Here is a 14,700-nt window from a genome sequence, read left to right on the forward strand (position 1 = left end):
TGAACAGAAATATTGACTTGCAGTAAAAGGCCATGAGACTTATTCTAAGCAGTCACTGTTCTAGTAAAAGCTTATGGAAGACATTTAGAATCCATACTAACAACTTTAGTTACTACAGATTAAATAATTCAAAAGCAACTTCCTGGTGTGCTGCCATAGCAGTGATACAAATGGAAGAGCATAAAATTGGAAAAGAGATGAATTGTCATTCATCTTGAAAACTGGCCTCTGCAGGGGTGGGAGAAGAAACAGCAAAAGGCAGTTGCTGGATGTAGATGGCAAGTCTTAGGGCCACTCTGGAGAGGATTTGTTTGTTTCTTCAGGGATCTGGAAGGTTGTCACCAACAGTTTCCTTCTCCTTGATACATGGGGACAGCACTGTTCCTCTTCTGTTTATTAACGAGGACCAGGGTTGACTTGCAGCTTAGACATGAAATACAAGCTAACAGCTTCCACCATGAAGGCAACACAATGCCATCACCTCTGACTTCCCAACTCTGGCTTTCTGTCTTGAAATTTCCCGTGGTTTTTACTTCTCCAGTGCTTTATTGACCCCTTCCCTGCATCCCACGGGCACCTCCACGGCCCACCCCACTGGCCAACAGGTTAACAAGGAGTTGACAAGCCCCGACCCCTGGGTTCTACTTCCAAATGAGGACCTAACTCTGGGCTTAGGGTCTTGAGCACAAGTGGGACAGGCGTGGCTGGCCAGACACCACTGCCTGAGTCAGAAAGCGGTCAGCAGTACCTCGGCCAGGCATACCTGTTACGTGATCCCTGGCCACCCCCAGGGGAGAGGACAGAGGGGGTTATAATGATTCAGACCCTAATTACGACGGGTGGGGAAAGTGCAGGGACATGTGTCTGGCTGGTCCTTTGTAGGAATCCCAGCCTGATGAGCTGAAGTGACCTCAGACTGTGTGGAAAGGGTAAAGACAGGACTCAGTGTGCGGGGTAGGGAGACGGTTTGCACTCCCAGCAGCATCCACAGGGATGGGAGGGGACTTAAGAAAGCAGATGCTGTGGGAGGGGGGTTCAAGAAGGGGAACACATGTACACCCGGGGTGGATTCATGTCAATGTATGGCAAAACCAATATAATATTGTAAAGTAAATAGTCTCCAATAAAAAATGAAAATTAAAAAAAAATTAAAAGAAAGCAGATGCTGCAGCGTCAGATAGCTCGTGCAGGCCCCAAGAGGCAATCCCAGGAAGGAGAGGAAGAAAAGAAGCTCTCTCTCTATTCAAAGTGCCTTTATACACTCAAGCATGCATGCTCAGTCGCTTCAGTCATATCTGACTCTTTGCGACCCCATGGACTGAGGAGGCTGGTGGGCTACAGTCCATGGGGTCCTAAAGAGTCGAACATGACTGAAGCAACTTAGCATGCACACATGGACTGTAGCCGGCCAGGCTCCTCTGTCCATGGGATTCTCCAGGCAAGAGTACCGGAGTGGGTTGCTGTGCCTGCCTCCAGGGGATCTTTTCCACCAAGGGCCCGAACCAGAGTCTCTTATGTCTCCTGCATTAGCAGGTGGGTTCTTTACCACTAGTGCCACTTGGGAAGCCCCTTATGCATTCCAGACACCCTGAGAAATCATAGCAACGCTACCAGACTTGCTGGCTGGGAGGAGAGGAAGAGGTAGGAACCCTGGGTTTAGCTCCAGCTCTGCCACAACTGTGACTTTAGCCCACCCCTGTGAGCCACAGCTCAGGGACCAGATGGCCACTCTGTAATTGGAGTGGAAATCAGGCTCATCGGGGCTAAGTCTGTTTCCTGTACTCCCTACTGTATATCTCTTCTTCACACACCAAACCCCTCTGACCCCAACACTCAGAGCAAATGCCTCTGACCAAAGACGCTGGAACGTCAAATCTTTTTATCTGGCCTTGGTGACCCCGCTATTATTAGCTCTGTTACACCTTAATTTCTTTCTTTCTTTTTTAATAGCTTTATTGATATGCCATATAGCTCACCTACTTAAATTTAAAGATACAATTCAATTCAATTATATTCACAGAGTTATGCAACCAGCAGCAGATTCAACTTTAGAACATTTTCCTCACCCCCCAAAAGAAATCCTATACTTACTAGCAATCACGCTTCATTTTCTTCCAACAGCCTGAGCCTCGGGCAACCACTCGTCTGCTTTCAATGTCTATGGATCTGCCTCTTCTGAACACTGCACTGTAAATGGAGTCCTACAGTATGTGCTCCTTTGTGTCTAGCTTCTCTCGCTTAGCACGATGTTTTCTATCACTTTTTAATTTTAAGTTAACAAAATTGCTTTTGTAAATTATAAAACCAGTTCTCAACTGTCCATATTGCTGGCAATCAAAAACAGGAATGCAGACTGATACGCACTGGAAATCCTTAAACCTCATTAAGACTTCCTTTTCCAAAGACCGTTAGCTTATACAACAACTGGGCAATTTGAACTTCCTGTAGATTTCCTCTTTAAAAAACGAAAAAGCCATTGTGAATAAGAGGTAAAAGATATGAAAAGCCTCCTACTTGGAGAGCTAACCTCTAAACAAATGTCTGTTGGATCACAGCAAAGAAAGACGATTGTTGAGTCAGGCTTTAATGCCACACCTGACGCTACATAGTCAGAGCAACCAAGGTACATCTTTTCCATGTGCACAGCTTTGACTTACGTATTATTTCAAGCCAGCCATCACTGAGATCGTTGTAATCGGAGTTGCCTCTCATTGCAACATGAGTCACTTGTACTAATGAATCAAGCAGTTCAACAGCATTCTCCCTGCAAGAGAGGAAGACATTTCTCAGCTCCTGGCCAGCAGGTCTTGTCCTGAAGTCCTCTCTGAGGGTGTCCACGTTGTGCTTGCTGGATACCTAAACAAAAAAAAAACTGCCAGGGGATCTAGGCTGGGAGTCTCACCCCTCGAGGATGGTCTTCCTGAGATGAGCTTTCACAGCAAGGGGAGGACACATGGAAGCAATCTTTCACTTCAGACTTAGAACGTTAGTAACTTACACTAGAATCACGTGCAAGCTCCTTTTCGTGTTACAGAACTTGGCAGGTGGGTAGATCACATGTCAAGTTACCAGGATAAGTTCATGGGCCAGAGTGACCCCATAGTAAAAGGAACCTAAATAATTAGCTAGAAGTTTGAGTTATGAAATGAGGTGAAGAGGACTTCTCTGGTGGTCCAGTGGATAAGAATCTACCTGCTAATGCAGGGGACACGGTTCATCCCCTGCTCCGGAAAGATACTACCTGCCGAGGAGCAACTAAGCCCATGTGCTACAACCACTGAGCCCACGTGCTGCAACTACTGAAGCCTGTGTGCCTCGTGCCTATGCTCTGCAATGAAGAATCACCCCCACTCGCCACAACTAGAGAAAGCCCAAATGCAGCAACAGAGACCCAGCGCAGCCAAAAACAATTTTTTTTAATTAGGTTTAAGATTAAGAACTAGAACTTAGCATCTCTCTTGTTCCAGTGACCTCACTGGAGGTACAAATCTTATGAACCACAAGGGAGAGACTCTGACTGTTGACTCAGGCCTCGCACCCTTCCATCAGGAGCCACCATGGGTAACTTATTCCCATACTTTTTCCTCTCTTCTCAATGTCACCTCCACCTTTTCCCTGCTCCCCAAAGAAGTACACCACTTGGGATATATTTCAGATGAGACGGGTACAAGAATGAAAGTGAAAGTGTTAGTTGCTGAGTCATGTCCATGGAGATCAAATTTTGCGACCCCATAGACTATAGCCTTCCAAGTTCCTCTGTCCATGGAATTCTCCAGGCAAGAATACTGGAGTGGGTTGCCAGTGTATTTCCTTCTCCAATACATGCAATCAAAACCACAAGAAGATACCACCTCACATCTACTAGGTTGACTATTATTCAGAAAACTGGAAAATAACAAGTGTTGGTGAGGGGGAATTCCCTGGCAGTCCAGTGGTTAAGTCTACAAGCTTCCACTGCAGAGGGTGAGGGTTCAATCCCTGGTCAGGGAACTAAGAGCCCTCCTGCTGAATGGCACGGCCAAAAAAACAAACAAGTTTTGGCAAGGATGTGGAGAAACTGGACCCCTTGTAAGTTGTTGGTGGGAATGCAAAATGGTACTGCCTCTGTGGAAAACAACTTGATAGTTCCTCAAAAAATTAAACACGATGACCCAGCCATTCCATTCCTGCGTGTACACCCAGAAGAACGGAAAACTGGTGTTCAAACGAAAAGTGACACAAGAATGCTCTAAACACAATTCACAAAGCACTCTTCCACAAAAGGTGGAAATACTTCAAATATCCATCAGCCCCAGTACTTTGGCCACCTCATGAGACGAGTTGACTCACTGGAAAAGACTCTGATGCTGGGAAAGGTTGGGGGCGGGAGGAGAAGGGGACGACGGAGAATGAGATGGCTGGATGGCATCACCGATTCTGTGGACATGAGTTTGAGTGAACTCCGGGAGTTGGTGATGGACAGGGAGGCCTGGCGTGCTGTGATTCATGGGGTCGCGGAGAGTCGGACACGACTGAGCGACTGAACTGAACTGAACTGAACTGAACTGAAGGAAGGAATAAGCAAATGTCGCATATATCTCTCTCTCTCCATACAATGGAGTATGATTCAGTCATGAAAAAGAATGCAGCACTGACCCAGGCATGGATGAGCCCGAAGAACAGAATGCTAAGTGAGGAGAGTCCGATATAAAAATTCACAAAGTGTCGGAGACCATTTATATGCGATATTCAGAACAGGTAAATCCATAGAGACAGAGAGTGAGCTGGCTGTTGCCAGAGCTGAGGGGAGGGAGGAACAGAGAGTGACTTCTAAAAGGGACAGGTTTCAGGGATGTCCTTGGTGGTTCAGCAGCTAAGGCTCTGAGCTCCCAGCACAAGGGGCCCCAGTTTGATCCTTGGCCAGGGAACTACATCCCACATGCTGCAACGAAGACCTGCTGCAGCAAAATAAATACTTTTTTTAATTAAAAAATAAAAAGTATAGGCTTCATGTTGCAGAGACAAAAATGTGTTGGAACTAAACAGAGGTAGTAGTTGTACAACATTATGAATGTACTAAATACCAGTTAACTGTTATAATGATTATGTTGTGTGACGTTTGCATCAATTAAAAAAACAATGCATATGAATATCCATAAATCTTCCAAATCCCACCCAGATAATTAAACGGGAAATTCTTTATACATCATGTAACAAAGCTTAAAAATTCTTTAAATGTTAATCACCAATGATACTTGGCTCCAATCCTTTCTCTGATTTTCTAGGAATGTGGGGCTTCCAATGATGTGAACAAACTTCCCAAAGAAATTTGCATAAATACGGATGAAACTTCCGAGAATGTCTATTTGCACTTATACTGATATTTGAATCAACTCTAAATTGTATTGGAAGTTTGTACTGTTTTGTTTTTTTATTTTTTGGCTGCACTGGGTCTTTGGTGCTGCATGCGGGCTTTCTCTTGTTGCAGAGCACAGGCTCACTAGCTATGGCCTGAGGGTTTAGCTGCTTTGAAACATATGGGATCTTCCTAGACCAGGGATTGAACCCGTTTCCCCTGTATTGGCAGATGGATTACTAATCACTCAACTACCAGGGAAGTCCATGGAAGTTTGTACTGTTTACTATCACTTTCACATAAGTTTTCATTCAGACTGAAGTTTTTCATGCTGTCTTTAATACTCATGGTGGGGGGCGGTGAATTAAATTTAAACAAACCACTCAAAACACAGATAAATCCATCAGTGAGACACTCACCTAAGCTGAGTACAGTTTTCATTAATTCCAACTTCTAAAAGGCATCCAGATAGTGCATTTTCTCCAAATAAAATGGGTTTGAGAGTTGCTGTTGAACACAAACTCCTTCCAGCTATAAAACAAAAAGATTATTCTCTTGCTATTTTTGCAAAACAAAAGTAAGTAAAAGATTTACCTCAAAGTTTTTCTTAAAAAAAGAAAAACAAACAGAAAACAATAAGCAGAAATAGTTCCCAGTTCTCTAGAAATGAGGTCATTGTTACTCTAATCCTTTGAAAGCTGAACAAAGGCCTCTTTCTGTATCGAAATACCTGGACAGGGATCAGGGGTTTATTCTGAATCTGAAATTTAATGCCTTCTGGCACATGTGGGTAATTACCACTGATGCGAAGACTTTCCATAGTTTGGAATGAAACTATTTTCCTGTCTCTGATTAGCACCATCTTGGGTTAATCAATGACAACAATGACAATGGACTCACTTTCATATTTAAATCTCTCTTACTGAAAATCAGCACTTCAAGTGAAAACAATGTTAACAATTTTTATAGAAAGAAAGAAAAAAGAAAAGGAAGCTGTAGAAGCATGGGAAACCACCACCCTTAGGCTAAATAAACACACCAGGCTTTAAAGTAATTGGTTACTTGATCAGATTCAAAATATGGCAATATTTCCAATTATAGTTCACCAGCTGCTGCTGCTGCTAAGTCACTTCAGTCGTGTCCAGCTCTGTGCGACCCCATAGACGGCCGCCCACCAGGCTCTGCTGTCCCTGGGATTCTCCAGGCAAGAAACTGGAGTGGGTTGCCATTTCCTTCTCCAATGCATGAAAGTGAAAAGTGAAAGTGAAGTCGCTCAGTTGTGTCCAACTCTTAGCAACCCCATGGACTGCAGCCTACCAGGCTCCTCCATTCATTGGATTTTCCAGGCAAGAGTACTGGAGTGGGGTGCCACTGCCTTCTCCGATAGTTCACCAGAGAGCTAGTTCACCAGAGAGCTAGTTCACCAGAGAGCTAGTCATATCATCAAATCAGATTACCAGAATACCAAAGGTGTAAAGTTGTGACATTATTCGTCCCATTGGTGCTTAGAGCTCGAACAGGCTTGCCAAGTTGGTAACCTAGACAAACACAACACAGGAGAATGAGGATCTTTCCCTCTTAGTTTATTTCAAAGCAACAGGCGCTAGCTTGTCAAATAACAGAAAGAAGGAATCCACAACGAAAGGAAATATGAGCTCAAAGTTCTTTTTCAGAAAACCCTGGAGAGAAGGACCTCAACATCACTCCTTTCATTTGTTTCGTTTTTTATTGAGGTATAGTTGATTACAATGCTATGTTAGTTTCAGGTGTATAGCAAAGTGACTCAGTTATAGACATGTTCTTTTTCAGATTCTAAAACACAGATGTGTGGTTTTTTGAAGACACTTTTAAAGTGAAATCTGAGAAGTGAAAACTAGGCAGGAGTCAGTCTTAGAACTCTCAACCTTGAAGAACAACAAGCTGCTGGGCAGGCCAGTTCATGAATACTTACTGAGTGATTAGTACGGCTTATCACAGGGGCTCATAAAGTAAACTTAAAACCAGAGTAACTTTCCCATGTAGCCTTTTTCCAGTAAACTAATTCAACCCCAAGGTCTGATTCAGCTCCTCTTCCCATCTATTTCCTAGTAATCCAGCTTACGGTTTCCACCTTTTTAACGTGAAAAAGTTCACAAGCACAGAAAAGTTAAAAGTAATACCATGAACCTCACTCAATACAGCCACCACCTAAAGTCAACAGCTGTTAATATTTAGCTGTGTTCTTCTTAAGTGTTATTCGTTCAGTCATGTCCGACTCCTTTTGATCCCATGGAATGTAGCCTGCCAGGCTCCTCTGTCAGGAAATTCTCCAAGCAATACTGGAGTGGGTTGCCATCTCCTTCTCCAGGGCTCCTGTAGGGAAAATTAGAATTGGACGCCTCAAGTCCAAGGGAACCCCTGGGCCTGTTCATTACTGGAGTGTTTCTCTCCTTAGTAAAGCACCTCTGACTGCTAGATTGTGAGTCATTCAGGGGCCACTGTTCTTCTGATCTTAACATATCTAATATGCACCCCAAAGATCTTTCCTTCAGGATAGATAAAATATTTCCCATTTTTAGAAGCTTTATAACACCAAAACACAAATTTCAATAAAACAGCAAAAATAATATATTAATTTATATTAATATAAAATATAATAGATATTTGTCTTATCTATTATAAAAGCATATATATTTGGGGTAAGAGGGGCAGGACTATTTGAAAATAAGTTGTAGGCATCATGACACTCACATCATGAAAGCTCCATTAGAGATTTCTCAAAATTAAGGATATTTCCCTACATCATCATGATGTCAATATTTCTCCTAAGAAAATTAATAATAACCCCTTATAATCATATCATGTCATATCCAGTTCATATGCGTATTTCCTATGTCCCTTCCAAAAATGCATATTACAGTAGCACTGTTCTCAGTTGGTAAAGAATCTGCCTGCAATGCAGGAGACCGTGGTTTGATTCCTGGGTCAGGAAAATCCACTAGAGAAGGGATAGGCTACCCACTCCAGTATTCTTGGGCTTCCTTTGTGATTCAGCTGGTAAGGAATCTGTCTGCAATGCAGAAGACCTGGGCTCAATCCCTGGGTTGGGAAGATCCCCTGGAGAAGGGAAAGGCTACCCACTCCAGTATTCTGGCCTGGAGAATTCCATGGACTGTATAGTCCATGAGGTCACAGGAGTCAGACACGACTGAGCAACTTTCACTTTCACTTTATTTATATAAATTGGGATACCATTGAGGTTCCTGCATGGTGTTGGCGTTTCCAGCATTACACCCCACCCTTCCCAACAAGCGGCCTCCCCTTTGGCCATGGGTCTAATCCAGAGTACACTTCATGCTCACATCTGCCTCCTTGGCTTCCCCAGGTTATTCCTATCCCCAGCACCCTTTCCAATTATCTGCTTCTCAAGGCACAGGCTCCTCCACGCAGCCCACAGTGGAAACACACCCAGGGCAGGGTTCTGACTTGCTTGGTGCTTTTCCTCCAGCCTAGGAACAAAACCTGGCACGCGGACTTTCCTGGTGGTCCAGTGGTTAAGATCCACCTTCCAACGCAGGGGACTTGGGTTTGATCCCTGGTCGGGATCCCACATGCCTCAGGGAAACTAGATCCCACATATCAACCCAATACACCCAGATAAATAAATAAATATTTTTTAAAAAGCAAAACAAAACCTAGCACGTGCTGGACATTCAACATTGTTCCTTAGTGATGCAGTCTGGGTAAATGGTCAACATTCTACTCCTCTGAATCCTGGAGTAACTGACCCTAGTAACTGACCTCATTTATTAATTATCTTGGGTCGTTCACTGTTGTTTCCTGTGACTTAGTGCTGTCACTCCAAATAAGAGAGTCCCTGAGGTCAGGGCCCATGTCAGATAGTCCTCGAAAAACCCCATCCAGCCTCAGAAAGTACTAGAGAGACACTGTCTCTCTATATATAAGCTGAGTCTCTGCCTGATTGGTTCTGGCTCTTGATGTATTCTTTTTAGATGAGAGCATCAACATTTCTCATATATTCTGACAGGTTTTCTCAGAAATCTTAAACTAAGTCAGTGACGCGAAAATTCTTAAATTTCAGGAGCCTGGTCTCCTCCCACCCTGCCCAGTTACCTTGGAGTTTATATAAACTAAGAGAAAAAGGTCATAATGTTTTCATGCAGTACATATGTCATTATTTAAATAACAATTGTGACTTATAACAGAAATAATTAAGGAATGCTGCACTTGTGATCCATACAAAACATCCATACAAAATGTTGTAATCCAACATTTTGGGTTGTACATAATTTAAGAAATGTCCCAAACACTTCTCGAAATACTATAGTAGCCGATAAATACATAGAGGCATGCTTTAGGTGACCATAGGCATGCAGTTTAGAAAATAAAGAAAAAAAAAAAACCACACTGGCACTACTTCATTTCCTCAAAATCACTGAGTAGGAAAAGCAACATTGAACTTCCATACTGATTTTACATAACTTCTATACAGTACCTTGACTTAACCAGGAGTCTGCTCTTAAAAGCCAACAATAAACCCTAACATTAAAAGCCTATTTAAAAGAAAAATATAAATATATATATAAAGGGTTGTGTATAATTAAATCAGTATACATAAATATTGAAGATCACGCAAAGCAAAAAATTACTAAAAAGTTTAAAAATCTTGTTCCTTCATGATTAATTACTGCGTGTTGAAGAAGAGTAAGGGAGTACCCTGGCGATCAAGTTTGGGACTCCACACTCTCACTGATGAGGGCCAGGTTCAATCCCTCATCAGGGAATGAGGGTCTCAGAGGTGGTGGAGCACAGCCTCCCACTTCCCCCATCAAAAAAAAAAAAAGAGGGAGGGAAGGAGGAATTAGGAGTTTGAGATTAGGAGATACAAACGATTATATACATAAAAACAGATAAACAGTGGAGACCTACTGCGTATCACAGGGTTCTGTATTCAGTGCCTTGTGATAGACCACAGTGGGAAGGAATACGAGGGGGGAGTATAAACACGTGTGCAAAACTGGGTCACTGCTGTATATCTGAAACTAACACAACGCTGTAAATCAACTAGACATCAATCAAATAAAATATTTTATTTAAAAAAAGACCAGTAGCTAAAGAGCAAGACTGTTTTAGCTTTACAACTGTGACTATATATCACACTTTATGAAAAAAAAAGTAAGCTGTTAGCAGGAAAAGAATACAGTGTCACAAGAGAAAAAGAGAAAGGTCAGACTCACAAACTAAACTTGGAAACAATTATTTACAGTCATCATTTATAGCACAGGAGCGTCGAACTAAAATGTGTTTGTAAGATCAGTGATTGATATGTACTGTCTCACCTGGGTTTCCAGACCATTCCTGGTCATTACCACTGTTATAGCTTAAAAATTTCACTGTAAATCTCTGTGTAATGATTCCTAGAAATAAATAAAAATATAATGTCACCAATTCGCTAAGAAATTATCCACCATAGTGTTGTTTTCTTTACCTTATAATTGCATTTCAACATACAAAAAAAAAAACCCACTGTTTTCTGATTAAATCATAAACACAAAAAGAAAAACAGGTCTGAATTAGTTTATCTGTTATAATTATGAGAATGGTGAAGAAAGAAAAAAATGCTTTAAATTAAAAGCATTCTCACTGCCCTTCACAAAGTTACCTTTCTGCTGGGCATTAATTTCTGTCCTAATAATTCTGACGTTTATTTCACTGATTGTGTTATTATTCCACCTGAAAATATAATGTTCTTCCACGTTCACGTTCCTGGGGGCTGGTCCAGTACTTAAAAGTGTTTCTGGAAATAAGAGAGTACTTTCATAAATTAAAGACCTAAAAATAAAAAAATTAAAGACCTTCCTTGAGTTCAAGTCTATTATTGGCAGTTCTCTCTGCCTGGGTGGCCATCCCCCAGCCCCATCCCTGCCCTGCAGACCCAATTCCCTTACACAGCAGGGTCATCACCTCCTCAAGAAGCCGTCCTCAGATCTCCACCCAAGTCAGAATTAGCTACCTCCTCTTTCCACACCATCCCAATAACCTGAGTGAGCTCCATCCCTTCCTTTTTAAAAAATATTTACTTTTTATGTATTCATTTACTTGGCTGCTTTGGGTCTCAGTTGTGGCATGGAAACTCTTAGTTGCACCATGTGGGACACAGTCCCCTAAGCAAGGATCAAATCTGGGCCCCCTGCATTGGGAGCATGGAGTCTTAACCACGGGACCACCAGGAAATTCCCTGTCCCTTTCCTCTTATTTCAGCATCCCTGGTACCCAGCTCATGGCCTAATGCAGAGCACGGGCTTGGAAGAGTATCTGTTAAATGCAAGATTACAGAAAGATTACATGTGGTAAAGATTACATCTGTTAAAGGAAAGATTACAGAATGTCAACTCTTTAAGAGCAGGGGGCTGGTGTCTACTTCACTACTATATTGTACTAATAGCTGATGGAAGGAAAGAATAAGTTCCGAGAACGATAACACATTGAAAAGAAACACAAGTAGTATCTTTCATGGAAAAACAAAAGTCCTGGTAATATTGGCCAAATTTTATGGACTTTAGTTGGCTGCATTACAATCACATAGTTTAATGACTGGAAAAAGAAAAACAAGCAAGAAGTGAAAATGCTGGGTCCTAAAGAACGCTTTAACTCTCTGAAAAACACTTAAGAAAAAGGCCATACACTCAGAGAGCAAGGAGGGACCCTGGAACCCACATAATCCAGGACTGAGAAGGACTGGGTTCAAGGTCACAGATGTTACTCCACATGTTACTCCACAGTAAGTCAAGACAGAACAAGGAACAAGCAAAATACTAGTGGGCTATTTCTCTAACAACTACAAATCTCGTAAAATTCTTAATGCAAATGTGTTCTACTCTGGGACTACAGTAAGTCTCCTGCATATGAACTAGTTCCATTCCAAGAGCATGTTCATAAATCCAACACGGTTAGCCGAGGTACCCAACTGACACATCTGGCTCTACAGTACTGTACAGTGATAGGTTAATAATAGTTTTCACACAAATAATACATTAAAAACAAACACCAAAAAATGAAGAAAACATTTCTAATCCTTCACTACAGGACCGTGAAAAGTACAGTACCAGAGCTGGCATACAGGGGCTGACATCGAGTGTGGAGGGAGGCGAGGGGGAGAGGAGCTGGGAGATGGTAGAGCTATAGGATGGTCAGCAATAGGAGACGAAGGACAGAATGAAATTTCACTCAGGCCTGATGGTGTGGAACACGTGTTTGCATCTTGCAAAGTTCGAAACTTGAAGGTTCATATATAGGGACTTACTGTATATATTCCTTGTGAGAAATTATATATATTCCCACAGAAATGGTATAAAAGTATAACATTAAAATACCTGTATTGGTGATGAATCTGTCTAAGTCAGTTGCTTCCTCATAGATTACTTTCGGGGTAACTATGCCTGAAAAAACATACATAAATGAACTTCCATAGGAGTACATGAACCTCACATGCTCACATTTACCCAGGAAAATGAAAGTTTGCCAAACAAATACAGTGCCTATGCCTGCCCTGTACGCCAACTACTCAGCTCCCCTCCACTCCCCAAGTGCCATCAAACAACCCACTATTCCTGGCATCTAACTGGCATCTAAGGTCTATGTTCAAATGGACATAACTTACCTCCCATAGCACCATTCTTTATCTTTGCACTGGCAATTCCGTCTCGTTCTAGGTACTCCTCCAGGCTAGTAACACACTGAACATCAAAATTCTGCAGGAAGGCCACAGGAGCACTGTGCACGCACTGTCCAGCCAGGGACACCTGAGGGCCAGGGTGTGGGGGGGAATGCCGACAGATTTATGACCTCCTTTCTGATCATAAAAAAAGAGATCAGTGTCTTGGAAAAGCATCCTTTCTGCAGCCTGCTTCTACTGCTGGGTTAGCTCCAAAAACAGCTACTGACTTGAGCAGAGTATCTACTTGACTTGCTAATCAAACTCTGGAAGCCACTGGCTGCAGAGTCACACTAAGTACAATTTCTAAGGAAAATTCCCTGCTTTGCATCATTTACTTTGCAGAAATATGATTACATTCAACTTCAGTTTCTTTTCTGTTGTTGTTTTTTGTTTTTTCACTTTTGGCCACTCTAGGCAGCATGCAGGATCTTAGTTCCCCCGGCCAGGGAGGGAACCCGCATCCCCTGCAGTGGAAGCAGAGTCTTAACCACTGGACTGCCAGAGAGGCCCCTCAACTTCCATTTTCTCTCCCTCATTACAAATGCATTTTTGTTAAAGCCATAAGAATGGATTCATATGGATAGTAAAGAGAAACAGTTTAGCCTCCCATGTCTTCTTCCCATAAATACTTTTTCCTCATAATTTTGAACTTAATAAAGTTAAGATTTCACATAAAACTCGAGTCTTAAAATATTTTTCAAAATTCTATTAAATATGTAAGTAACACAACACATAAAAAATAAATAAATCAATCAATAAAAAATAAATAAAATTTTAAAAGTATTTATGGCTTAACTAGAAATTGGCTGTTAAACTAATACAAGTAAGAAACGATAGTTACTTCCATGGAAACTTCTAGACAGTCTTTTGATTTTATTTAGTAAGTTCACTCTGAGATTTTAGCAAAGAGATTGATTTAAGAGTGACTATCAAAAGAAAAAAACTCAATCCAGAGACCTTAAATGGCTCAGTGCCTGAAAAGTCCACAGGAGAAAAATACATAACTCAGGAAGAGATTTTTTTTTTTTAGAATAACATGAGTTAAATTAGTAAGAGGAAGGGAAAAGTGAGAAAAAACCTCTAGCATATTAAAACTGAAAGGATTACCTGCGGAATAGTAAAATATGCCTTATCTACTGTCATAACGGGGTCTCCTTGTTTGTAACCAAAGTCTGAAAAGTCTTTTAGATCAGTATGCAAATACATGTCAAAGGAAACTTGATGTCCAGAGGAACTGCAAATCGATGAGAGAAACCACCATTAACATCCTAAAAGTAATTCTTTTTTTTAACTTTTTCTCTGCTTTTTTAATTATCAAAATAATATTTGTACTAAATGCCACTGAACTGTGAGTTTTAAAGTAGTTAATGGTTAATTTATGTTCCATGAGTTTTACTTCAATGCTAACAATAAAGTTGCTTCAAAATGTCAACAAGACAGAAACGCAAAAGACAGAAAGTTAAAGTCCCCCATAAGCCCAGCACTCCTTCCCTCAACCCAGAAAATCGCTATTAACCATTTGTGTTATCGATTTCTTTTCAGTGAGGGCTCCAAAATCACTGTGGATGGTGACTGTAGCCATGAAATTAAAACACGCTTGCTCCTTTGAAGAAAAGATATGAAAAACCTAGAAACATGACTTTGCCGA

At 41.6% G+C, this 14,700-nt stretch overlaps 1 protein-coding gene across 2 annotated transcripts in view; it reads right to left on the minus strand.

Annotated features, from left to right (window-relative positions):
- TCTN2 (tectonic family member 2) overlaps window positions 1–14,700 on the minus strand; it is a 28,492-nt gene that overhangs the window by 3,467 nt on the left and 10,325 nt on the right. For both annotated transcript variants that reach the window (XM_055405376.2, XM_055405375.2), the window contains 8 exons: window positions 14,160–14,286; window positions 12,996–13,137; window positions 12,709–12,774; window positions 10,998–11,132; window positions 10,675–10,752; window positions 6,793–6,873; window positions 5,755–5,866; window positions 2,658–2,764 (listed from right to left, as the gene is read on the minus strand). In XM_055405376.2, the coding sequence (XP_055261351.2) occupies window positions 2,658–2,764; window positions 5,755–5,866; window positions 6,793–6,873; window positions 10,675–10,752; window positions 10,998–11,132; window positions 12,709–12,774; window positions 12,996–13,137; window positions 14,160–14,286 (848 nt within the window). The remainder of the gene's footprint in view (window positions 1–2,657; window positions 2,765–5,754; window positions 5,867–6,792; window positions 6,874–10,674; window positions 10,753–10,997; window positions 11,133–12,708; window positions 12,775–12,995; window positions 13,138–14,159; window positions 14,287–14,700) is intronic.

This window comes from Moschus berezovskii, chromosome 19 (assembly GCF_049115385.1).
Source record: "Moschus berezovskii isolate FMDL1 chromosome 19, NW_MosBer_1.0, whole genome shotgun sequence".
Lineage (NCBI taxonomy): Eukaryota > Metazoa > Chordata > Mammalia > Artiodactyla > Moschidae > Moschus > Moschus berezovskii.